This window comes from Folsomia candida, unplaced genomic scaffold, assembly GCF_002217175.1.
Source record: "Folsomia candida strain VU population unplaced genomic scaffold, ASM221717v1 Fcan01_Sc016, whole genome shotgun sequence".
Taxonomy (NCBI): Eukaryota; Metazoa; Arthropoda; class Collembola; order Entomobryomorpha; family Isotomidae; genus Folsomia; species Folsomia candida.
Window position 1 is genome coordinate 3,897,026 of NW_019091208.1, and position 26,845 is coordinate 3,923,870.

The 26,845-nt window shown below is 37.2% G+C and overlaps 2 protein-coding genes across 5 annotated transcripts in view; one reads left to right on the forward strand and one right to left on the reverse strand.

Annotated features, from left to right (window-relative positions):
- The first annotated feature begins 3,957 nt into the window (after window positions 1-3,957).
- Window positions 3,958-5,687, forward strand: LOC110856603. The gene is made up of 8 exons (XM_022105091.2): window positions 3,958-4,152; window positions 4,223-4,301; window positions 4,362-4,432; window positions 4,493-4,777; window positions 4,842-4,958; window positions 5,021-5,157; window positions 5,237-5,399; window positions 5,467-5,687. The coding sequence occupies exons 1-8, from the start codon at window positions 4,005-4,007 to the stop codon at window positions 5,625-5,627; spliced, it is 1,161 nt and encodes a 386-aa protein (XP_021960783.1). The 5' UTR covers window positions 3,958-4,004; the 3' UTR covers window positions 5,628-5,687.
- Window positions 5,688-6,224: 537 nt separating this feature from the next.
- Window positions 6,225-26,845, reverse strand: part of LOC110856555 (acetylcholinesterase) — a 49,127-nt gene continuing 28,506 nt past the window's right edge. For 2 of the 4 annotated variants that reach the window (XM_035857113.1, XM_035857112.1), the window contains exons 3-23: window positions 23,916-24,082; window positions 23,142-23,207; window positions 22,559-22,620; window positions 22,341-22,492; window positions 20,366-20,440; window positions 19,876-19,928; window positions 19,721-19,776; window positions 19,414-19,618; window positions 18,827-18,911; window positions 16,533-16,578; window positions 16,419-16,457; window positions 16,213-16,296; window positions 15,383-15,663; window positions 14,957-15,051; window positions 14,792-14,812; window positions 14,327-14,371; window positions 13,885-13,933; window positions 13,409-13,530; window positions 12,876-12,938; window positions 12,720-12,806; window positions 11,571-12,368 (exon numbers count right to left, since the gene is read on the reverse strand). In XM_035857113.1, the coding sequence (XP_035713006.1) occupies window positions 12,286-12,368; window positions 12,720-12,806; window positions 12,876-12,938; window positions 13,409-13,530; window positions 13,885-13,933; window positions 14,327-14,371; window positions 14,792-14,812; window positions 14,957-15,051; window positions 15,383-15,663; window positions 16,213-16,296; window positions 16,419-16,457; window positions 16,533-16,578; window positions 18,827-18,911; window positions 19,414-19,618; window positions 19,721-19,776; window positions 19,876-19,928; window positions 20,366-20,440; window positions 22,341-22,492; window positions 22,559-22,620; window positions 23,142-23,207; window positions 23,916-24,045 (1,899 nt within the window). In that variant the 5' untranslated portion in view covers window positions 24,046-24,082 and the 3' untranslated portion in view covers window positions 11,571-12,285. Of the gene's footprint in view, window positions 11,077-11,570; window positions 12,369-12,719; window positions 12,807-12,875; window positions 12,939-13,408; window positions 13,531-13,884; window positions 13,934-14,326; window positions 14,372-14,791; window positions 14,813-14,956; window positions 15,052-15,382; window positions 15,664-16,212; window positions 16,297-16,418; window positions 16,458-16,532; window positions 16,579-18,826; window positions 18,912-19,413; window positions 19,619-19,720; window positions 19,777-19,875; window positions 19,929-20,365; window positions 20,441-22,340; window positions 22,493-22,558; window positions 22,621-23,141; window positions 23,208-23,915; window positions 24,083-26,845 lie in introns of those variants that run through there. The other 2 variants (XR_004836332.1, XM_035857114.1) reach the window with 2 other exon arrangements.

Sequence of the window (26,845 nt, forward strand, 5' to 3'; positions counted from 1 at the left end):
TTACCTTTTACACGTCACTTGAGCTCTCTCTCGGAGATTGGCAGGTCCACTGCTGGAGGCAATTACTCGATCTATGTATGTCCTAAGACCCCGGAAAACTGGGACACGCCACGCCACGCCACACGCAAACCTCGAATTTATTCTGTCATGATATTTATTCGATGTGACTCTGCCTTCCACGTTTGAACCCACCAAACCAAGCATCAGGTCATCCGATTAGATGAGATCCTCCACCAATCTCATATAAAATACATGGAAAAACAGGGACCGCGGTAGCCGTGGGGGCACTAACATTGTAGGATAGGGGAGGGATGGGTTAATATAATGATGCGGACATCGAACAACCGTGGGGACATTGTGCCTCTGTCCGCGGCCACTGTTGGTAAGGAAGTCGACTACTTGCCCAGAAACAAACCACGTCCACCGGTCTTATATAAGTGTCTGAGCCAATACTGCTTGTCCAAGTGTAAATTTAGAAGTGCACTTTGGCTCAATGTCTTCATTTTGTGTGGAATTAAATTGAATTTCACCAAAGTCTTGCGGAATGCGGGAGAGGGAGAGCGATTGACTCTTATGTATTTTGCTGGGAGAAAATTGTCCTCAAGTGTGAAGTGGTCCTTTGGCTGGCTACATACTTTCTCTGGTCACAAGCATTGACACTGTTTCATTATTGGCGTGCACGGTTAAAAGTATTTGTAGGACATAGATATCTAAGGCTCTTCTGACTGTGTTATGATATTGCACAACCAGACCACTAAACTAAAGTTGGAGTGATAGTAGCCGTTCGTGGGGAAAGTTGCGTCCTAAGTGTCCAACTGGAGGTGTGCCAATTTCTGGAATGAATGTGGCACAATGATGGCATGTCTTAATTCACAGAAGGTGCAGTCATGGTGTAATGATGTGACAGATACGTAGTAGCTTCTCTTCAGAAGACTTGTGTCATACAAATTCGATAATAAAAGGGATGGCGACCATTTTAGGTTGAGTAGAAAAATGAGCGACACTAAAACTATGACTATATAGATATATGCATTTGTGAAGATCGCCGAAATATTTGTTTAATATTTGCAAAAAACCCCAAAATATTTTTCAAAATATGAACTTTCAATTTCAAAACTTAAATTGACGAATTAATTTTTTCCTGCAACAAAGCCATAAAAATAAATCCTACTCGTAAAATTTGCATTTCTGAATACAATGCTTTGAATTTTTTCGGGTCGAATTTCTTTGAACAAATAAATTTCGTCTCGCATCGTTGAAGTATTTACAAAGTATTATGTGTTTTTGAAAAAATATCTAAAATATTTACGTATTTTTCAAATAATAGCGGAAATATTTATAAATATATGTCTGCAAACCAAGAAATATATAGCCAATATGTGGAAATATTTTGATACTTTTGTTCCCTATGTTACGGAACACACCCACAAAACAAAGTTTGACCGTCGGTCGTCATTAAATAAAAAAAGTTGAAATTAAATACATATCCATCCTCTAACTATGACATTCTTCCTGTAGTGGGTGGACACCTTAAAATCGAATCAAAACATAGTCTAAAAAAAGTTTGATCTCCATATAAAAATCGAGTTCCACCACTTTTCTCATGTGCTGAATCCAAATTATTTACAAAGTTTTCAGCCAGTAAAGGCACTTACTGTTTGTGCGTGTGTGTGAATAAGGCTGGCTTTCACATTCTTTTATTTTGAGTGTTGACTTGACTCGGTCTTAATTTTCCAGAGAGTGACTTTTCTGATTTTCTGCCTCGCTGATTTGATTTCTTTTTCAGTTCATTCCTTTCATGCTCATTTCATACTTTCGAATTTAGCGTAGAAGAAGTACCCGTTTGAGATACTTTCGTATTTGCATATACGACTATTTTGAGCCCTTGGCCCTAATTCTTGGTTGGTTACTGACTCAGATTAAATTTCAAACTGTCATTCCCACAACAAACAACAATGCTCACCTAATTTTAGCAGAATGGGAAATTATGTAAAGTCGGACTAATGAGAACCTGATATGCCACAACACGCAAAAGGATCATCTCTCTTACCAATTACTGCTTCAGTTCAGTCCTTGTTCAACTTCCTTATTAATAAACTTCTGAGGCTTTATTATTCCGCCAGTGGTAATAATCAATTAAGAGACCGAATGCGAACATCCTTCATAAATACGTATGTATATACATTGGCGGCGGAAGCAGGGGGACAGGGGGGGCAGAAATTTAGCAAAATCGGGTTCTAGGTGGATTGCATGCAGGTGTTTTGCATAATCTTTCTTGACTAAACATCTCTTCGCATAAAAAAACTTTTTGCATAATTGGATATCGCATAATTTTACACTATTCGAAATCTGTAGTCAAGCAGTTAATATAGAATTTTCGGTATTAAACTTACTACCGCTTGGAATTAGAATTGTGCTGAACCGTAAAAATTCGCTTCAGACATGGTAAAACTTTGTACCGAATGTACGGAACGAATTAGATTACGCAAATACCAATTATGCGAAATTGTTGTTTTGCATAATTTGAAGTTGAACAAATTCCCTTTGAGATATGGGTGTTATGCAAAATAAGTTATGCAAATCAACCGGAAGTAAAAGTCACTCCTATTCCTATCTCACCCCATTACTGTCCACACATGTCCCCCTGCAACTTCCGCGTCCTCTGCATACACACAAAATGAAACAAAACTCTGTTCCCTTCACATCATAATTTTCCTTTCTACGTATTTATTAAACTTTGTCCTCATTAATTTCAACTGCAAAGAAATCTGCTTTGTTTGAAAACATACTGAAATAAATTTCTGTGCTCATAAGTTATAAAGTTTACAGGCTGGATACAACTGTTCTCTCAAGTTGAAATTTGAGATTCAAATTCGAGTCTGTCGAGAAGAACAAAGTAAAATGCAAATGAGCTAATCATGAGGAAGAAACAGGACGTGAAACAATGGAAAGCATCACGGTTAAAGGGTAACTATACAACGTTGTACGAGACAAGGAGCAACTTTGCGAAAAACAATATGTATGATTCGCCAGAAGCCAACCAACAAACATAAAACAACACAAATGAAGAAAGGAAAGTCGAAAAGTCTTAATTGCATGGGCGATGCATGTATCATGACTTTTATTTTCTATTAAATATGATCGTATTAGTGGGTGTAATTGCACACTCTTTGAAAACTGGTATTCAATCATTACTGACGGGAGTACAAACTTATGACTATGACTCTATCGGTAATAATTGGCATTACCCTTTAGTAATGCTGTGGAAATGAAAAATTTACCAAAAAGAAACAAACTACTACCAATCGGGTAGGAATTTATTACCAAAAAAATACCAGTACGGGGTGTATATCTGACGCTACCAGATTTTTAACAGTGCATGCATGCATGTATGAACAGTTGGTGGACACGATGTATGATTTCATTATGTGCGAAAATATTAAAAAAAAACGGAAGATGAAAACAACTATTTTCATGAAAACGCAAAATATGAACATTAAAGTTATCAACAACGAAATGCACGCAGCTGTCGTACAAATTTCCAACACTTTCGAAATAGCAGGACCACGAAAATATTTGCAACAAAAGAAATCTCACACCTGTCAATAGTTCATCCATCCCACGAATAAAGATCATTTTTATAAATTACAAAGTCGAGCCCTCATATTCACTGGCATGTAATATGAAAAAGATCTAATTACAAAGTCTCACTCGACACCGAAAAGCTTAACCGATTATCATGTACGTGTTAACTGCTGCATCATATAAGGGAAACCTTCACCCTGCTTTTCTTTGGCATCCTACAACAGATCTGTTACTATTAGTGAGGTGAGACAGGTTAAAGTTTCTAGTTTTTATCATCATGAAATTGTTTATCTATTTAATTGTGAGTCTTAACCTTTACTGGCTCATTAGGTACCGAGTGACCCCAAAATTGTTGATATAAGCTGAAATGCTAGGCATTGTTTTCTTATTTGGTTGAAGGGGGCGGTGGTACTCTAGCAATGGGGACTTTCATAAATAGATCGGATATTTTGAAAGTTGTGCTTGTTCTGTTAGTTCACCAAACTTTGGGGAAACGAACACTACTTTTTACAGAAAATGTAATACCTGAGGAAGAAATTTCTGGGAATAGTACTCGAGATGGAAAACGTAAGAATACTAATTCGTAAGAGGGGCGATTTATAAAAGAATATTGATAACAGTTCCTTGTAATATTTAGTCTTGCCATTTCTTGCCCTTGTGAATGTCGCCCAATCACAGTGTACAGTTACTGGAATGACTGGAACTTGTGTGAAAAAGTGAGAAAATATCAACCATCATGAAAACCAAGAAATTTTATTATTTTTCTAAAATCGCAGGTCTGTTTGCACATCAATGAAGGGTGTAGAGTTGGGAACATGCGGAGGAGGGTTTGGAACTTGCTGTCAAAGTAGGTGACATTTTTACTGAGAGATGGGTAAACTTTAATAACTTTCATAAATCCATTTAGTTAAAAGGGAGTGCACGGCAGATCCAGTTGTGGTTACAACAAACTTAGTCAGGCTGGTACCGGGAGCTGAGTTCCATGAATTGTGTCGCTATGTACTTCAAAAACCTGCAACTTCCAAAAAAAAAGAAGAAATTTGCCAAATACGATTGGATTTTACCAGATTTATGATTGCGGAAGGGACTGATATTCAATTTACGGGAGACTGTGACGCGGACACTTTGACAATTTCTGGACAAACAAATGCCAAGTTGGGACCTCTTTGTGGAAACTTGGACAAGCAACGTAGTATGTGAGACATATTTTCCGTACAATTATGTACCCAAATATTTACCATCATGCTATTTTGTAGTGTACTTGAATTATGGAGATAGCGATAAAATAAACTTGGATATATTCATGATGGCTGATGGGGGTCAAACCTGGGACATATTGGTGACCCAAATCAAGTGTAACTCTCCTGACCTGGGTAATGCATAAACTTCAGGTTCATTTGGTACATCTTAGATTACATTATTACGTTCATTGCAGCGCCTCCTGGATGTCTTCAGTATTTTACTGAACAGCGAATGATGGTGAAATCTTTTAATTTTGACTTGGGTCATCAACTGAATAATCAGGATTACTCCATCTGCGTGAGGACCAACCCATCAATGAAAACAATTACGGTAATCTTCATGTAGAGTGCCATCTACTACCATCATGCAATCATAATAATTATATTGAGGAATTGAATCTAATGTTTAGTGGAGAACCTGTGGAGGTGACCAAGATTTTAGTATCAGTGGCGACCCTACTTCAGCAGCCGTTGGAGTTGGTGCAACGAGTGGCGACATGTGTAACCTAGACTTTGTCATGATTTATGGTGACAAAAGATATTGTGGAACGTGGTTTGAGGGCTCAGTTTCAAGTAGGTTATTGGTTAATTTTATTAATATTTCCGTGTGAATTTTAAAATTCGGATGTTAATATTATAGCCACAACGCAGCCTTTCATGATGCACGTACACTTTGACGACGAAGAAACAGCTATTCCTCCTGGAGGGGTTCCTCAGATGTGTAACGTATTACCTCTGCCCAAAGGGTGCGACCTTGAAAATAAAGGATTTTGCCTAGTATACTCACAAAGCCCAAACTAATATCTTAAAAAAATGTATAAATCCTCAACTCCAATAAATTATTTCTTCTTCATCAGAGAATTTTTTCTCCAAAATTTTATTTCGGAAGCAATTTTAGAAATTTTCTATTAGCAAGCGTTATATTCTTGACAGTTAATTTTTCATAAATCAATTTCCGTAATTTATAACTTACCTCAACTTTAATAATTTATTAATAAATACTTGACAATTTTATTCCACTAACGCTTATGACAATAAGTATACGGCTATTTTATTATTGGTATAGGAATAACAAACCATAAATTGGACGAGGAGCATAATATGTCCTCTTCTCGTCCGTTTATAATCCCAACACAATATGTACAATGTAACACTATTATACATACAATAAATTACACAAAGTCGAACACTTGCGTTTATATACTGCTTCTTGTCCTCTTTAAATTATACGTACTGCATGTACAATAAATTAACGCATAGTTTGTGGAACGCGACATATATACATATTTACAATAAGGAATACACAATAATATTCTCACCCCCATCGGTCGGTGAAATAGTTTTAGAAGAGCATCAAACTAAATTAGCGACTAGACTTCTTTTTGCATATTTTATTTATGCCCCTCATCCATCACCTCAACCTCCCTGCTTAAAAGTTAAATGAGAAAATTGAGTCACTTATAATTTTTGAACGGTTTATATTCAGCAGCCAGGAACAAATCAATTGCATATTCATCTCGGAATCTTAAAGGAAAGTTCTATCATGGATTACATAAAACTTTCACTCTTCAAAAATTTCCGGGAGAAATTAAAACTTGACTAAATTTTATAAATTTGTCATTATTTTTGGACTAACAAATGCATATTTGTGATCCATGCCGTTCCATTTCTAATTTGCATATGCAAATATTTAGCACCAAAACCATTATGATAACTGCAAAAGAACTGCTTGTTCCACCCGAATGCCTAATCATAAATATTTTGCACCTGCTTCTCCTCCGTGGTGCCATAATACAAAAGTTCTTAGATTTAGCCCGATTTTTAATTATTTTTTTGAAGGCTTATTATGTATTAGATATTTTAATGTGGCTAATTTAGCTGCTAATCTGATCTCATTTTTATAACAAAAGTCTTACCTACATTCGTGTATATATAATATCCTCCGCCGGCCTACATACCACGGTTAAACCTTTGGTTAGTTAGTTATTGTATTTGGATTTTGAATTGCAATTTGTCGTGTCTGTCTGTCTGTCTATTTATCCAACTTTATTAAATTTTGATTCAGAATTAAAAATCAGAATGAATTTAGTTAATAATGCATATTTGCTTTTATACAAAAATGTACTCTTAATTTTCTCAAAGTTAAGTCTTCTTTATCATCATTTATGAATAGGAAAGTGGTATTATTGTATTTTTATGTAGTAGCAGATTTGCAGATATTAGGTTTTTTACACGAGTTTTTACACGATCCTACAGGTTGAGTTGCCTTTCGGGAGCCGACTTATCGAAGATAAGTGGTATTTGGTATTTGGGGCTGACTTTCCTTACTGATTGATAACATAACTGATGATCAATAGCACATTTACTACTTACGTATGCACGAATTAGCACCCAATTCCACTTTCAGAGACACAAATGCATGTAACACACACACATATTTATGCATGACCGCTTTTTCTGTTCCGTTCCATTACATTACGTACGTAATCATTAACGTATATTATTTTACATTCAGGATTATCAGGATATTTATACGGATAGAGTGGTGGTTGGTGTTTGTTAAGTATTAGTATTTAGTTGGTGACACAAAAATGCTTCAATTTGTCAAAAATGTGCCTTATTGCATAGTTTGGTAGTAGTATAGCTTCAACGTAAGAGTTGATCAATAATTTGTTTGTATGTATGGGTTTGCAAATTTTTTGATAAAAAAAGCTGTCTTTCTTTCCGTCACAGTTTTTCACTTATACGATAATACCTCATCTTCTTCAGATAAGCCAAGAAGTTGGCGGCGGCGTCATGATATGTAGAGTAGAGTATAGGTTATCATATGTATGTATGGCTATGAGTGAACACGTGTTACATTTTACAGAAAATTTCTTTTACAATTATTGAATTTTATCCTCTCCCCCCTCCCCTTTTTATTAGATATTACAACGGTAATGTGAGGGTGTGGAAGGTGAAGAAATTTACATAAGTATGGGGCACATATGTACCGTCGCAAAATAACCATGTGTGGTTGGTTAAGTTAAGTATTAGATATAAAATCTAACCCTTTACAGACAGAGTTATTAATTAGTTTGCGATTTGTCCCATTATGTATTTTTATCCACTTCACGCCACCCTCGTGTTGAGTAACTACGGCTAAAAAGTATTATCATATCGAGCAGTTTATCCTGCAGCTTCTTGGCGATGCTGCGAAAACTTGAAGAAGTAAAGTTGGCTAAATTTACACTTATTTACTTAAATATTTAGCACTTATCTCGAAATAGGTACCGACAATTTAAATCTAAATATTAGCAATACTTAATTGTCACATGACACGAGTACTTACACCAAATATTTAATTATGTATCATGTCAATCACTGCGCGACCATTGTGTGTTTATTTAAATATGAAACAATATTGGGGACAGGAAATGCATGTGTGCGGCAGTGTTTCCTATATATTCTTTAAAATAATTGTGTCTAAACTGAATTACTGCCAGTGGCCGCGGAAGCGTGGGGACAGAGGGACAATGTCCCCATCATCTCCCCATGTTAGCTAAACCCCTCCCTCCCCTATCCTACAATGTTAACATCCTCACATGTCCCCGCGGCCACTGTAATTACCGCACCAAAAAAGTCTTTGAATTTTCTATTAAGGACAGCATACCGAAATTTGGAAGAGACACGTGTGTCATTTTTTCAGAACAGTTTTTCAAGTTGAATTACAAATTTTTGGAAAGAAAGTTATGTATTTATTTTGATAGCTAAAGGCATGGAAGTTTGTTCGTGTATGAATGAATACACTTTTTTGAAATATATGTAAATAGATACCTACTTAAGCTGAAGCTAAATCTGTATATGCTCAATTTTGTCAGACCAATATTTAACAAAGTTCCTGATATGCATACATAATTACGTAATTAATGTTGCTGATATGCATTTTGAATTGTTCGCAAAAAATGATTCCTCTCTTTTTATATTATCTTTTTGTCAGTGCCAAACTAAACATGCAATTTTCTCTCTGCAAATTATTTTGATTCCGTAATAAAATATGACTCTGCTAAGTAATTAATTAATAACGCAATTAAAATAGTTTGAACTCTGTCCAACAAGAATTATGTATTTACCAACAAGATTGTGTGCCATGTATCCCTTAATAATCTCAAAAAACTTTGCATTCACTGGAACAATTGCCTAAATTACAATTGTCACTTGTGTAATTGAACCGGTAACTTTTTCCATTTTGAACAGCTTTTAGCAGCACCATTTCATTGCTTGTTTTCCTCGTCAGAATTAGTCTTACACTTTTATTGGACAATGATAATTACGTAGCAATCGATATTTACATGCATACATACACAGAGCAAACTGCAAATTTAAGATCATCTCACCACATTTTTACGCTAATTTACATATAAATATTTAAGATATGTTTTAGGATGTCATGATATGTCGTATTGTTTCAATTGCATCTTCAATTACTTGAAAGAAAGAGAAAATTGCATTGCGCTTCGAACGAAGGTACATAATTTTACATACAATTTAAGAATATGCATTTTGTTCTTGGGTGGCGAATTGGAAATTTTTGGATAGAATTTTAAAAAACACGAATCAATTTGTTTTTGATTTGATATGTTTAAGTTATTTTTGGAGAAAGTTGTCTTTCTTTCTTTTTACTTATGCTAAGCTCAAATAATTTTTTTTAAATGAAAGAAATTCACTTGATATGTAGCCATGTTTTTTTGTATTTGGTCATTCGTCTCGTTGGCAAAGAAAAATTTAATGCATAACGTCAATTGCGTTTACATGCCGGATTTTTTTTTTGCAAATTGACAAATGATTTGACCCAATTTGACGGTAACCTAACTTTTGGAAATTTTGTAAACCACAATTTCTGATATGTACGTTTTGCTTTGCACCCAGTCCAATCAATCACCCTCACTTTGCATACATAAGTAATAATAAATAAGGTATGATTGATATGTTATGATATGGATAGAACACACAAGATGTAATCACCGTAAATATTTCCGTAAATTTCTGCAAATTTGAAGAAATTGACAAATTACTCTTACTTAAATTGTTTTTTATACTGCTCCTGATATGATTCGCGAGTACGTACATATTTACGTACATACATACGCCCTGTCCTCTCCTTAGCCCCTTATTTACGACTAAATATTTATGTATTTTACTGAACATCGACTAACTTAGATTACGATAAGGTATCATTTTTTTAAGTTCAAGCCTGACCTGCAGTACTGGATAGCAACTTTTATCTTATCCTATTACATACATATGTAGTAAATAGCAGTATGGGTATATATGTACTTAAATAGGTACATATCAATAATACACCCTTTTTACATACATAGATACATAACCTTACTCCTATTATTATCTAAATTCATACATCCATACGCCTTATAATTTGATTATTATTGTATTACATGAATTGGAATGCAATGCATCGTCATAGGATTGCGAAGTGGAGCCTGTTATTGTGTGTGGATTGGATAAGTAATTATCGTGGTGATGATAATAGAAAGTTATTATTTTTCTCTTGCAGAGGTAGATTACTCAAAAATTGTCAACCTTACATATGTATGTATAACACAAAATTATGTATTATTATTTACTTTGGTATGTATGTATCTTCCTGGAAACTTTAATGGCAATGACGACTATTTATGTAAATGGCGAGTGTTTTTGAGAGATTATAATGTGTGACGAGGTGGGGACTTGGTTGGGGATTATTTAGCATCAGCTTTTTCACTTCTTTTTTAGCTAATATCTTTATATGTATCGATCGATTATCAATATCGACAATGGGCAGTGATTTATTTATTTGAACAGTATATGTATGCGAGAGGAGGAGAGACTTTCTCCCACTTTCTCTCGTTTTTTTTCTTAATATGGAGGACTTTTCTTCTTTCACTCTCGCCATGCAACAGCATTTTTTCTGCCTGCCTAAAAAGTTACCATTTATTTATGTATTTTAGTCTAAAAAGTTTGAAAAGTTTGATGAACAGATGAGAGTAGAAGGCGATCGTCTTTGGTTGTTAGTTAGTACATATTTACGTAGGTAGTAGTATAGTTTGAGTTTTTCCTTGTAAATACTTGACTTGAGAAGATGAGTTTGATGACACTTTTTTTTCTTTCGAGGAGGAGGTCGGGGTGGACTATGTATGTACTTAAAGGTCCGAATCTCGTCAGTGGGGATGCGAAATTTTTAAATTGGATACGGCAACGATGACTATGACAGCTGAAAAAAGAAAGCCAACCACACCCAAATTATTACGGTTAGGTTGGAATAATGCTACTAGTCTTTTTAGTTTGCGTGCGAATACATCAAGTGTTATGTGGTCTTGCTAGGGTGAGGTAGAGATAGAAAAATTCAAGAAAATTCAACAAGAAAATGTACATAAGTAAGTAAATAAAGCTAACGAATTCAAAAAAAGTAGTTTTTTTTTCAGAGTCACGCGTGTGTTTAGTGTGGTTTAGAATTTTTATTATGAGGGAAATAAAAAGGAGTGACCTTGCACTCGAGAGTGGGATTAATTTGGTAAGAAGGGTGCAAGGTCACTTTTGTGTGGGACAGAGTGATTTGGATGTTTCCAATGTTCTGCAATTTTCTACTGGAGCAGGAAAATCTGCATTACGATTACGACAACAACTACGAACGAGCATTCTCTAATATAATTTAGGCTACAAGCACATGAATCAATGTTAATTTTTTTTTCTACGGTCTAGAAATGTGGAAATAAAAATAAAAAGCAAATTATCAATTTAATAAATCATGAAATAAAGTGTATAAATAGAGAGGAAGACCTGGTGGGCAGGGGGTAAAAATCGGGGAGAATTGGGAGCGAAATTGGAGCGAAATGACCGTCGAGTCGCGGCGAATTCGTCGCGAATCGATGCGGTGTCAATTCCGCGCTATCAATTCCCACCTATAGATTCCCACCCAGCAAGTTCACTGCTTATCAGTTCCCTGCCATCAATTTCCACCCATCAAATAATTCAAACCCCTGTCCTGAAATGCCCACAATGCACAAAAACTGTCCCCACTGGGAATTGATGGGTGCTAAAGTGCCGCCGCGAATTAGTAGCAAATCTGGAATCGCAGCGAATTTTCTGCGACCAGGCGGACATTTCACCATAAATTCGCTGCAAATTCTCCCCCGTTCCCCCCCCCGCCCACCAGGGAACAACGAAAAGATAACTAATACAAAGATAACCAAGGATAAAATTATACAATCATAAAAATTTTCCATCTTTTGACAAGATTGAACCGAGAGAAAAATCAACCTACGTTAATAGAGTATGAGTAAGAGCGTGTTAGTTAACGACTACTAGCTACTAAATAAAATAAAAAATTACTTCTGGGAATGTAGAACTTTGGAAAAATACGATATACTCGAGTAACTTTCTCTCTCTATTCATTCTTTCAAGTGTTAAGATATTAGGCTAGTTATTGCCGGCGACCCCGATGATGAAGGAAGTAGACTCCCATCATTGCAATGAGGATAATTAATGCCACGATTAAAACGATACCTTTGAATAAAGGGTATATATTTAGTATGAAGTTGAACAATATTGCGACCAAACGACCAGACCATACCGCCACCGAAAATAAAAATAAACTTTAAAATGGTACAGATTTGATGAGAAAATGAGTTTTTTAACGAAGACTTTGTCTTTTATCGACTTGTAAAAACGGACGCCTAATTGCTGCATTGTTATCGGACCAGTAATTGTCCCGCGCTAAAAATAGTCGTTTTTTACATACATTATTTATTTAGTAGTTTTTTCCTTGTTATTTTGCCGATTTTTGGAGGTATGGAATGGTCGTTGAATGGAATATTATTCAATTTCATAGCAAATATATAAAAGAAAAACCGATACCTAGTCCAATCAATAAGTCCCCGTACGCAGCCCGTGAATCTCGAGGTAGTACACCACTCGTACAGTTCTTAGGGGGTGCAGGTGTTGCTACAAAATAAGACATTTTTACATGGGTTTTTGCATTATTACATAATTGTCAAGTATCTTTTTACGTACTGGTGGCTTGAATTAGCTGTGGCAAATATTTTTTCCAGAAGGCACACTGTTTGAGTCTCGGGCCTGTCGGGAAAAACTTGTGAAAACATGTATAGCAAAGTACATCTTTTCGAATTATTGTTTAATCTACGCATGACCTCGCTTATTTAGGCTATGAACTGATTTCACACTTAAAATGGAGATCTCCAAGCGTATGCTCTCCGATTTTTGAGAAAACTAGTGTCAATCGACTACAAACTTAGTTAATACGAAATTTGGATCTCCCAATACTCACGTTTGGCAGAAATATTTGTATCCGAAGCGGAGAAAGTGCGCAATAAATTTGGAAAGTGTAAAATTTGTCAACTTTTTTCCTCTCCAGTTCAAAACTTGACCATTAAGAGATCGTGTCTTTTGCAAATTTCATACAAATTAAATTTGTGAGCGATTGACAGTGATTTGGTCAAAATATTTGACACACATTTTTTGAGACCTCCATTTATAGTATAAAAATCCACAAACAACTCATTATCAGGTTTAACGAAGTCACGTACCTCGCCCGACTTTCACTTCTTTGCTGGCATTTACGGATAATTCCAAATACTCGCGTCCGTACGCCGTATGAACGGGCCAGTAAAGTTTGTTCCACGATCCATTACTAGAAAGGCTTGGATTGCTAAAATAGAAACAAAGAAAACCGTTGATGTAAAAATATTACTGGACCCACATTCCACGCCCAAATTGCGTATCGTATCGCATAGATTATTTAGTCCCAGCTGGGAAGACGCATAAAATGAAAAAGTGAAAGCTATCCATTACCAGAAAAATCCAGTCCGAATAATACAAAACCCGTTCTCAAATTTATGCCAGAATTTGCAAAGAATTGGATATAGCGAACATATGCAATTTTTAAAGCAAAAATATCCAAATTTGCTTTCCCCCCACGTTTCCACTTTCGTTTTGAGCCTACTTTCTCCACGTATATATTCACAGGATAGGAAATTCTTGAATAAAACAGTAAGCAACTCACCCAGTTTTTGCGAAGTTTGCCCAATATCGCATCATGAGACGGCTGAGCTCTGGAAATTTGCACACAATTCCGAATTTAGTAAGAATAAGGTTGTTTATTCATATGTAAATGTGTATAAATGAGTCAATCGTGACGATAAAGTTATGCATATTTGGGTCCATTTAAGCCTTGTTGGATTTGGTAAAGCTATAGAATTTTCATACATCTTTTAGAAATAACTAAGCAGAATTATGCATAATATTTAATCCAGTGATGTATCCTGGAAGATAATATTGCATGAAAAAAGGCATTAACTGCAGATTAGGTACGCACACTAATTTATGAAGATTTACAGTGAGAGAAAGCATGGTGTGTAAATATGTGGACTTGTGTGTAATAGAGAAAAACAGTCATATACCTGCTTCTTGTATCCGACAATGAAGTAAAAATTACTGAGCCTTACCTACTTCTTCCGGAGTATATTTTCTGATGGGATCTAGCGGCTCCCCTAAAAACAAATATTGTGGTTTATTATATACATCTTTAACTTGTAATAAATTTTAAAATGGAGATTTTGAGCAAATTACTTTCAAACGATCACATTGAAATTTACAAAAGCACGATCTGCAAATGCTCAGATTTGGCAGAGATATTTGCATCCGAAGAGGAGAAAACACGGAGTAAATTTGGAAAGATTAAAATTTTGTTAACTTTAGGGGACGTTTTCTCCTCTTTGGGTGTAAATGTACAACGCATTGGCAGATCGTGCATTTTCCAAATTTCATACAAATTAAATTTTATTTTTGATCGATTGACACTAAAATCTCAAAATTGTAGAGAATACCCTAGAAGACTTCCATTGTCAGTTATTCAGTTATAGTTGCATAATGAAAATAAGAACTTGAGTAAATGAAGAAAAAGCACTTACCGAAGACAAAATTTATCTCATCTGCAATTTTAGAGCACATACAATTTAGTAAAGTTTAGCATTGATTAAGCCTTTCATATCTACCAAAACTATTAGATGGTTGTTTCAACTCAAATCCATCTTTACGGTGAAGTCATGTATTTAAGTACAATTTGTCCTACGTACCTGCATGCATAACTCCTGTCCATGTAGGCCATTGATGTGTTGTCGACCGGTGGGTGTAATAATAGTAATATACGTAATTACCAGCTTCAGCATATCTGGCAGAAAATATAAAAAAGATTCATGAAATGCAGACAATTTGCACTTTCTTCCGCATCACACTCACAATCGAAGTCTCCCAGGGTATCCTCTCCGATTTTTAGTAAACCAGTATCAATCGATCACAAATTTAATAGCTCAGCAAAACCTGAGCATTGGGAGATCTTGTCATTTGCTAATTTAATATTAGATAGTTAAATTTGTAATCGATTGGCACTAATTTGGCCAAAATCGGAGAGCATACGCTGGAGACCTCCATTTTCAGGACTGGATTATTTTCTGTTAAACAACTCAATTTCATGCAAGCTTTCTCCATTGTCGAGTGAGTACCTCAAGGCCAACTCATTGACATTACAAGTGAAGTGCTTGTCTCCGACCATTTTGTCAAGATGGTCACGATTCTTGATGGGGTCGTGGGGGTTGAGCCAGTCAGTGTACTCGAAAATGACGGCCTGTCTCGCGATATTGTTGAGGTAAGGGTTGAGTTCGCGAGTCGACTGGAGAAACTCCTCCCTGTTTACGACCACCCCCTCCTTGAGGTGGAATAGTTGGGTCAGGTAGTAAATTATGAAATAGTTCCCCTCCTCCGTATTCGATCCTAAAAGTAAAGGCTGCAAATACGAGTAGAATGAATTAAATTGTGAATTGGAAATCAGTAAATTAAATACGCAAAAATTACTTTCTAAAAACTTCAATTACTCGTTTTGGAAAATAAATTCAATAAAATAAATATATTTTTTAATCTTATACGTTGCATGACACACAGTTCAGCCTAATTTATGTACCAGGAATATTAAAACTACCCAAAACTCATATATAAATTGCTTCTTTATTACATGTTTTTTTTTCATGTAACTGAATTTTCTTCATTCAATTAGTGCCTTGTTCTTTATGCCAATGAAAATTGAATTGGAATGAAATGAAATGTGCTACTTGGAAGTTTTTAATAAAATGCTGAAAAAATACACTCTTAGAAAATATGTACTCTACCGCATTAGGTCTGGTCTAATAACTTGAGATTCATGGATGAATCTCAAGTTATTTTTTCATCAATATTAATTAGTTAATTTTTATTAATTAGTTAATTTTTCTTCAATTTGATTATTAAATTGGGTCGTATTAGTCATTAACTTATTATACGCGACATAAATTACACTCACCATTTGCTTGAAGTGACCATTTCTCAACGCCACTGAGGGATCCTCGTCTAAAAACGCCCCATCCTGCACTGGGACGAATGGAAACTAAAGAAAGTATTTCAGTATTGATCAATTTGTTGCGATTTATTGTAAATTGGGCTGTTTGACACAATTTAAACATTTTGGCAATTTATTTTTAATTGACTATTAATTAATTAACTACTTACCTCGCAGATCCCCTGTGTCCCCCACTCCTTCACCACGAGCTGCACGAACGATGATCATTTTTTATTATAAAAACTACCCTTTTAAATGAAGCATTTATACGAATATTTTCTTACATCACTCGCATTCACAGTTCGTAGGCAGGCGATTGCGTCGTGCAATCTGTAATTCGGAGCAAAAAGAAAGCCCATTAATTCAGCCATAACAAATAGTATCTTTTCCTCCTTGCATGTCCAGAGTTCGCCGTGGTCATAAATTATTAGCGATGCAATGCTCATCATGAATTAATATGTAGATACGTAGGTAATAACAGGTGTATGTACATACATGGTCGACTTTATGTGAGCTATTTATAGCTTTTTTTATATGCACCTTTTGAGAACAAAAGAGGGACAATTGAGGCTGAAAAGCGAAATTGCTCCATTGATTCTGAGGACTGATTCGGGTTGTCGGTTGGAAATGTGGAGGGTCATTTCTATGTCTGTCTAAATTTTAAATTACATTCGTTTATACAAAATCCAATTACTCGTTTTGGAATTGGGGAGCAAATAAAGCCCAATAACTTTTACAATCAATCCTGTCCATGTCCAACATACAATTTTAATACGTTGCATGACACAGCCCACCTTATTTCACCAGTCACAGCCAAACTACCAAACTTGTCTAACTTAAACTGCTTCGTGGATGTTTTATTGTAATGTTTTTCCATCGAACTGGGTGCCTTTTGGTATGTACGAATGTACGTATATTTGTATTAGGGCATTCAAAAACGGAGGATTTTGGCAAAATTTCGTACAACCGGCTTTCAGTTGTCTTTGAAGCAGGTTATTACCTGTTTTTGATACCGTTTTTCCACAAATTTTAAATATTTTGTAAATATAGTCTCGTAAAGTTAAAGTTTAACTTGGAAAATTTTACTTCAGAACAATTAATTCTTACATGAAAAACAAAAAATGATATTCAAAAGACCCAAAGCAATTTTGACCATAAAAAATCGAAAACCGGTTTTCCAGTATGATGAAACCAGTTTTTGCGTAATACTTGAAACAGGTTTTTGGTTAAATGGGAAACCGATTTAGCCGGTATCGAAAAAATCGGTTTTGGATGCCCTAATTTCTATCCAAACCTATCGTACATAGAACGGTTTACTTTCACCCAGCATTTTACTCAACACTTTACTCTGAACCAGACAAGCACAAGAAATATGGTAATGTATATCATTACAGTGATAAAATCGAATCCTGCGAACCAATAACAATAATAAATACTGCAAAGTGGAAGATGTAGCAAATTTATTTACGTTTGCTCCAACTTTTTGTACGATATGTGGGCATAATTGGTAAAATATTGGTCACGTCAAGAGACGCAAATCAGGTCACATTCTTTATCTGCACACAGCGTTTGTTGAAAGGAAGTAATTGTGAAAAGGGGACTGTTCCTGCTGGGGAACAAATAAACCGTTGTCGTCGACACACACGAGCCAATATGCAATTCTGCCAGGAAGGAAAGTAGCAAACGACTATAATCACAAAAGAACAAATCGACAACGACGACCGGGACAAATTGTGGATTGGTCTGAACAAACAATTTGTGGCACGGAATGAAAGAATGAATGATCAAAATGGTTATAGTTTCTAATGCGGGTTTGTTATGAACTAGGGTGAATGTAGGATTATTATCAGAGGGCGGATATGCAGTTAGGAAAAATTGCTAAAATATTTACGAAATACCTATATAGCAAAAAATCATGAAAATACAAATTTTAGTAAAATTGTAGTTTTTAATGTAGGTAATGCTCTATATTTTTTTGTAGCCGAATTTTTTTGAGAAAAAAAAATTGTCTCGTATCGTTGAAATATTTACAAAACATATGCATTTTTGGAAAAAATATCTAAAATATTTACTCATTTTTCAAATAATATCGGAAATATTTATGAATATATGCCTGAAAACCTAGAAATTAACAAATGTGCAAATTTGAAAATATTATGCTCTACGCGACTCACAAAGTTTGACCGTCGGTCGTCATCAAATAAAAAAAGTTGAAAATAAATACATATCCACCCTCTGATTATTATTCCTGGTAAAAAAGTACATATTTTTACGTAGGCACCAACTGTGTGAATGTGAGTAATGGTTGATGGCCATGTTTGATAGTGGACCCCTTTGTCATTCCCTGTTCTTGGAAACTTTTGCAATTTTTGTGTGTCTAAAGACAGTAATTTTTTGTTTGATTTATTACAAGAAATGCAAACAAATAATGGCCGCGTGGATATGGCAGGTTAGCAAGAAAATCATCATCAAATAGTAATCTTGACTGATTTTATGCTCCAGATATTTTGGCCCGTATGCATACGTATGCAGATTGTTGGTTTATGTACATAGTAAAATGTGGGTTGGAGAAAGTCACCTGTTTTTGTCATGCGGACAGCCGGCAGCCTCGGCCAGCCGGAGTCCCCTGAGAACAGATTCATCTCGAGGAATGAGGACCCACTCTGCCGTGAAAAAAATAATAGCAATTGGTTATTAACAAGGTACAAACGAGATACGCTTGCTTGTTATTTTCATTTCTGGGAATAGCATCCAAAAATTCTAAAAATGCGGAGTGTAAAAAAGTAATTAGCAAAAGTACGCTTGAAATTTCCGGAACTTTCCCTCTCTTGCGTTTGGTCAAAATTTTCAAAGCCGATCTTGAAATCACTCCTAAACATTTTTCATATGGTGTCCCTAAATTTTGACCCAATTCAAGACGAAGAGAAAGTTACAGATATTTTAGAAACGTCGTTTTGCTAACTGCCTATTATCCAAAAATTCTGAAACTTCGGACTGTACGAAAATATGCCAATCTTGACATCACTCCCGAGCATTTTTCATATAGGAAATTTTGACCTGATTCAAGACGCAGGAAAAGTTACGAAATTTTAAAACCGTACTTTTTCTGCGTATGATCCAAAAATTCTAGAAATTCCGCCTGTAAAAAAAGTCATATAATTTTACCCGGCGTGGGGCTGCCCGACTGAAGGATGGCCCTGTGGTACAAATTTCTGGAGAGTGGAGAGAGCAAATGGAGAGAAACTGACGCTGCGCCGGCCGACTCGCCAAACAGCGTTATGTTGCTCGAATCCCCTCCAAACCGCTCAATGTTATCTTTAATGAACTGAAGTGCCATGAGTTGATCAAACAATCCGGCATTCCCAGGCACCTACACCAGAGCGAAAGCGAAAGTGAAAGTCACGTCAGGAATGCGAGGCATGCATGGCATTCATGTACATAAGCAGGCACAAAATAATCGTGGCACTCTTACGTCGGCAGTACCAAAGTAGAGAAAGCCAAGAGAGGCCACCCTGTACTGCATTGAAGCTGAAATGAAATATCGTGTAAGGGATCACTTTAGTTTCATCAGGTTTAATTGCGCCTTATAAAATATCCATGTATGCAAATATTCGCTCTAGAACTCACCCACAATCACGTTCTCCGTCACCGCCAGAGTCCGATGATCATACACGTCCAGCCTACAAGGAGAAAAGTTCACTATTAGAAAACTGGTACACATTGAATCATTACTGACCAGAGTACACTGGTAATAACCACGGCATTACTGTTTAGTAATGTTGTGCTAATGAAAAATTTACCAGTCAGAAACAAAATACTACCAATCCGGTAAGAAGTTATGTTATTAGTAAATCAATCAGAGTGTATATCTGCCTCTACAAGATGCTTATCAGTGTATGCAAATACGAGACAATATGCAGTTAGTCAACCTACGTTTTCAAAATTTCCTTAAATTTCTATTTTGCTTAAGACCTTACGAAAAATGTTCTGAGGACACTCAAGAGTAATTTGAAGAAATTGTCTCCGTAAATTTTAGAGAAAGTTTTTAGAGAAAGCGATAGAGAAAGTTTCGGAAATTTTAAAAACATAGCTTTCCTACTTATTTTTCCCGACTTACGTGGATGTTCCTGAGTAAAACCCCCCTCCGTAGACCCAAATCATCACGGCCAGCTTCCTGCTCCTGTCTCGATTCCTACAACAAACAAAGTACATCATCATCATCACCACCACCACACCCTCTCCTGCCCGATCCTCCTCTTCCGCTTTCAATGCCCAGGTGGTGAAAGTGGTGGTCGTGCAGAGGAGGCATGCAGGATGCCGAGTCTGATGAAATCCCGTAATTCAGTAAATTAAGAAATTTGAAATTTGGAGCAATAAAGTAGATTGTACATCCTCCACCTGCAATCCCCTTTCGTGCCGGCTATAAATATTGGGCTTAGACCAGCCAGCCAGGCAGCCTTCATGGGCCATAGAATAGCACGAGGTTCGTGTGCATGTCAGACTCGTGGACGCTGAGGAAACCATGCACGACCATTTTTCTCTCCAAATTCATTTGGGACTCGTGCAGAATTGCTTTGTTTTGTTTCACTCGGCTCTTCTCCACACTTTGCTCACTCTTTTATTGTCCCATTTGCTTTCTCTTTCAGACTCTCTCTCCTCTCTCCTTTCTCTCTCCTGACCAAGGTGAAAGCAAGTAAAGCCGGTGCTGGTGGGTATATTAAGGGCTCAACGATTCATGTCCTGCTCAGTCCAATACAAAACTTCATTACTTTATGGGTACGGCAATCGATGCCAAAATTAAAATTTGGACAACTAGTCTCCCATCAACGTCAGCATCCATCCAGCATCCTTCACAGGAAGGGATTATCTTTTCCACCAGCACATCAAAAAACATGCCCCGACGAGAAATTAATTACGCCAGACGGCATTAAATTGAAAATTCTATAGGAGTCGTCCCTTTTCCACTGGTAGGAAAACAAAATGCTTATTTTTGTGTGTGTGTACTAAAGATTCGTAAAACACAGTGTTTCCGGTGAAAGTAACTAATTTGGTAGAAATAACGGGAAGAAAGTGGTTTTTTGTGGGTATTTTGACCTGAGAGAAATGCAATTCGCAAGAAATAAGCCCTGCCGCTAATACGGCGCGTGGCTAGTTGGCGCATATTTCTTGCACTTTCTCCCAGTTTCTTGCACCTCGCATTTTTTGCTATTGTTGTTTTGCACTGCAAGAAATGCAGAAAACCAGCAAGAGATGAAACCCTGCTAAAACCAGCTATAGAAAATAAAACGTCCCAGACTTTTTCCAGATGGGGAGAGCGAGAGCCGTAGCTTTTTTGACCACGAGGAGAAGAGCAGCAAATCGAGATGTAATGCGAGATTGATGTTCTTTTTATGGGGGATCTTGATGGGGATAAAAATTGAAATAAATGTGCCAAACGACGCAGTCTGATCTCTCCACGTTCTCCGGCCGACCTTGGTTCGATGGTTGTTGGTAGGTTGAGATAAAATCGTCCCTCGCTCACTCTGCAACTTTTTTTTATCTGTCCAATACCATCAACCATCCAACCTCAAGAATCGCTCTTTTGTTGCGACAATAATGCTGGTCACCCTTTTTTAACCCATATCTGACGTGCACTCTTAATAATTTTGTGAAACAATTACTACCCCATGGTAACACTATAATAGTCTTCCGAGGATAAAAAATTGTCTCCCGTGTCTGTAATACTTTGATTTCCGGAGCGTTGACATAAGGGGCAGATCAGGATTTACCCTCTGTACATACTGTGCTGTACTTAGGCTTTTTGTCACCTCATTTGCATAAATCTCATTATACCCATTTTCGGCGATATAGGCTTTCCATGTTGAGCAAACTCTAAATCTCTCGCGAATGCGTCAAAATATGCAAATGAGGTGACCCGCACAAATAATTCGACTATAGGTTAACCTTCGGTGATAAATTATTACCTAAGCGGTAGAATTCCGTGTTACCACCGCCGGTAACAATCGTATCACAAAATTATTGAGAGTGTTTTATCTTCCGCTGACATTGATAAGATGTGGCAAGCGTTGGACCCGTCACGTGGAGGGACTCACCTTGGAGCGACGACGTTGAGATAGAGACAGTCCTCGGAGAGCTGAGTGTTCGGGTTCCACATTTGGGCTCCCGTGAAGTTGGGGAAGACGGTGTCAATAATTTGTACACAAGAGTTTGGTGGTTCCCGAGCCTCCTTCACACCCGTCCATTTCTGGTCACATTATCAAGAGGGGTTTTGTTAAAAATAGGTGAATGCAAAATTTACACGAACTTTTACCTTGATTGGTCGGGGATGTCGAAATCGCCAATTGTCCACCGGAGGTTCGGCGTACGGGATACCTTTGGGAAAGTGGATATTGCAGTTGCACTAATGTTCGATTATGTGATATTAGCAGAGGGCGGATATGTATTTAGATTCGAGTGTTTCATTTGATGACGACCGACTGTGAAACTTTGTCGGTGTGTTCCCTAACTCGAGATGATCACAATTTTTTAAAAATATTTTGTACATATTGTCACAATATGTACGTACGAAAAATACGTAAATCTTTTAAATATTTTTTTCAGAAATACCTGAATAATTTGTATATATGTGAGACTAATATTTTTTGCTAAAAGAAAGTGGACCACAAAACTTTCAGAAATTATATTAAAACATTCAAATTTTTCGAAAATATCTAATTTTCCTACATATATTCGCAAATATTCGCAAATGTATGTAAAGTTTTTTTTAATAAAACCAATTTTTGGTAAATACATACCCGCCCTCTGATTTTCGTGCAACGGTTTCCCCGTCACGTATATGCTTTCTCCAGTGAAGGGCAATTAGTAACACAAATTTTGGCTAAATTTACACTTACCGAACCACATGTCGCACTCTTCGCGTTCCGGCGTCGTTGCGTAGTCCACATATCCCCTCACCCATCCTGCAAACGTTTAAAAACACGGAAATGTAAGTTAAGAACAAATGTAGCTCTAGCTCTAACAAAATTTGGTGATTAAAGTACACCGATGCAAACTAAACCCTGGCAAAGATTGAGGTATGTATGTATCCTTGCAAAAAATGTGCAACTGTTCCTTAAGTGACCTCGAGGGACTTAGGGCCGTCATGACAAAGGAATGCCCACCGTGGAAGGACATTTATATAAAAAAAGACAAGAAACACTCAAACAAATCACTCTGAGCAGTGGCCGCGAAAGCGTGCGGACAATGTCCCCACGGTTATTCGATGTCCGCATCATCTCCCCATCTTATACAGACTCCTCCCTCCCCTAATCCTACAATGTCAACGTCCCCAGATGTCCCCACACAGCATCCGCGGCCCCTGTTCCAAACCTACGTAGACACCGAGTTGCATCATCGCACGTACATCCACTCGCATTACCAGATTAATTTCTTCCCCACTTTTCACCTATTTCTCAACAAATCTACGTAGTTAACCTCGATAAATGTTTTCAAACTGGATACTCGAGGAATTTGGCTATGACTGCTCCTCAGATTTGACACTTTCTCCAATTCACCCAGGCTACATAATTCGTCCTTGGGGAGGAGCTCGTTGGTTGGGATTTGCATAGCCAAGGTGGCGACGGGATGAGTAATGTCGTGGAAAGAAAGTGAAAGGTTTGGTTGCCCACCTGCTGTAGTTTCTACAAGAAGACTTGAGTCGTCGTCATCGTCGAATCTCTTGGAGGCATCCAGCACGTGAGAAGAGGTAAGAACCAGCAGCTGGACAAGGCCGATGAAGTACCGATTTCGAAGACACATACCGATTGTTCATCTCCTAGCGGCTTTCGCTAGTGACCTGCAAACAAACAAAGTTACAAAAGGTTACATTTCTGCACTTGAAAACAGTCAGGAGTAATTATTACTTTCTCCATTAGGCCAACCTTCAAAACTCGTATGCAATTTCATACATGACTGACAATCATGAAAGTTATTCCTATATTTATACAACTTGAACAATGTTTCGCTTCTGGCGGGTTTGCTACATTTCTTGCACTGAAAAGCAAGAAATGCAAGAAATGCGAGGTGCAAGAAAGTGGTAGAAAGTGTAAGAAATAGGCGCTATTTAGCCATAGGAAATATAGCGGCAGGAATTAGTTTCTTGCCCCTCGCATTTCTTGCAGGTTAAAATAGCTGGAAGAAATCATTATCTTGTCGATATTTCATTCAAGTGGTTACTTTAACCCAATGTTTCGTTACTTGTGAATTTACTTGTGAGGTTTCTCTGCACTGAAAGTCAAGAAGCGCAAGAAATGGGAGGTGCAAGAAACTGGAAGAGATGTGCGCCATGTAGCCACGAAGTATAACAGCCTCGTTTCTTGCGGCTTGCATTTCTTGCAGGTCAAAATAATACCCGCAAGAAACCACTTTCTCCCCGTTACATATTTCTTGCAAGTGCTTACTTTCACCCGAAACACTGAGAATGAAGCTTCTCTCTTTCTCTCCACATTTCACAGCCGGATAATCTTCACCTTCAATGCGAACAAAGTCGTCGGAACGAAGTATGTGCTACGGAAGGAGGAAACTTATCCTTAATTGCCCCGAGGTGCAGGTTTCCTCCACTCTATATTTTTTCCAATCTGCTTTTCTCCTCTCGCGTCTCTTCCACGTCAAATCTGGATTTCCGATTTATACCAAGTCCGTAAGCTCATCAGCTTAGCAGTCCTGCCGCCATCATCATCGCCACTCACTCACTCACTTTTTGCTCTCTTAAACTCTATCGGAATAATAATAATAGGAAAACATTTATGCAAAGGCTTTCACCTGAATGAAGGCTAAAGGCCTAAAAATAATTACGATTTAGGAGGAAGGCCATTAAAGAAAATAAATATTATAGAAAGTTCAAGAGTCAGGGAAAGTTTGGGTCTTTGAAGTGAAAGAACTTTCAGCTAAATACTTATTCTCATTTTGCCCGAGACCAAAGCTGTTTTCAATAAAACTTTACAACCGAAATGTAGCAAAGGGGTGAAAGCATATGAGATACGAATGCCTTACATCGTCCTTAATCACTTGAAACGTAAATTTCGACATTTTCGAGCTTTGACCTCGTCTACACTGTCACGGGTCAGAGTATATCAAAGTTATGTCGATTTCCTGCCTCAAACTACGTCTAAATCCGCAAAAATTGACATTTTTGACTGTTGCCTTCATTATCGTGGCGCTGTGACCTTATGACCTACAAAGTCCATCATCGAACTTTACTCTTCCCACAAAAAATAGAGACACGTTGGCTAAAACCGCATGTAAATATTCGAACCCGTTCTAAAGTTATATTGGACACAGACAGACGGACAGATAACACATTCCCATAAAGGGTCTTTCACCCCTAAATAATGATAGTACTCGTTAAGCCCGCTATGTATGCATGATTAGAGCAAATTCGTCCATCCATAGCTCAAGAATACTCTCCATACCTTTAATAATAATAATAACAATAATAATGAAGCCCCCGAAATTAAATCCGATCCCCGGATCACTTCACGTTTTAAATAATTAATTAATATTTAGCCATCGACATCCATTCCATAAAGAGAAAGCGGAGGCTCCTGCAGACTAGAGTGGAGCCGAAATAAATTCACCCCGATGAAATTACACAAGGATTAAATTTCCTTAATCTAGTGCATCCAAGTAGAGTGGAACAGCACGGCCGGGTGCATTTCACTCCATATAATTAGAACATCACTGTGTGGAGAGAAAAGTGAATGAAATTTGGTCATGGCATACATACGAATACACGTAATTTGATAGCGCCCGATGCATACATACCCATCCAGCCAGGTACGGACGTTCGTTCGTTTGTACGTGTTTGTAACAACTATTAACGAACGAGCGAGTGAGTGAGGGGAGGAAGACGAAGAAGGTGAAAGTAGGTTGAGTTTACTAACCAACAGGAGTGAAAGCAGGGGCAAAATAAGCATGCAGTATTCCAAGGCAGGCATGGCACGCCGTGCATGTGAGACCTACCTACGTACCTACAGTGGCCGCGGAATCATGGGGACACAGGGGGTTCAATGTCCCAACGGTTATTCGAAGTCCCCATCATCTCCCCATCTTATATAAACCCCTCCCTCCTCTATCCTACCATGTTAATGTCCCCAGATGTCCCCACGGCCACTGTCTACCTACCTACATACCTGGCTTCGTTTAGTTGATTTAGTTTAGCTGCCAGAGAGTCGTGAAACATTGCACAATCGATCAATCCGGTCGGTGGGTCGTTTCTCCTGCCTATTTTTTTCTTACGAACCACGAGAAACTTTCCCTTCTCGGACAAAACGATATTATCAAATTAAAATAATAACTTGATGAAAAACAATTGAGCCGCAATTCATCCTGCCTCATTCAACTCTTTTATTTAAAGTGGAACCTATTTATTATTAAATTTGGAGAAATTGCTCAATTTGAGATAAATGGGGTTGTTCGTAATAAAAGGTTTAATCGGACCTATAATCAAATCATATTCTCTTTTGTGTTTAAATGATGGGGGATAGTTGATAAGTGAAAGTAGACCCTTTTTTTCTGGGTTGGGGGTCGCTACACTGTTAAAAATCTAGATATATACTTG

Excerpts from the sequence above, each read along its gene's own strand:
- LOC110856603 (XM_022105091.2), top strand. The coding sequence starts at position 4,005 with ATGGGGACTTTCATAAATAGATCGGATATTTTGAAAGTTGTGCTTGTT. Across the intron at positions 4,433-4,492 it reads GTTTGGAACTTGCTGTCAAA|TTAAAAGGGAGTGCACGGCA; the intron begins GTAGGTGACATT and ends AAATCCATTTAG. Across the intron at positions 5,400-5,466 it reads GTTTGAGGGCTCAGTTTCAA|CCACAACGCAGCCTTTCATG; the intron begins GTAGGTTATTGG and ends TTAATATTATAG.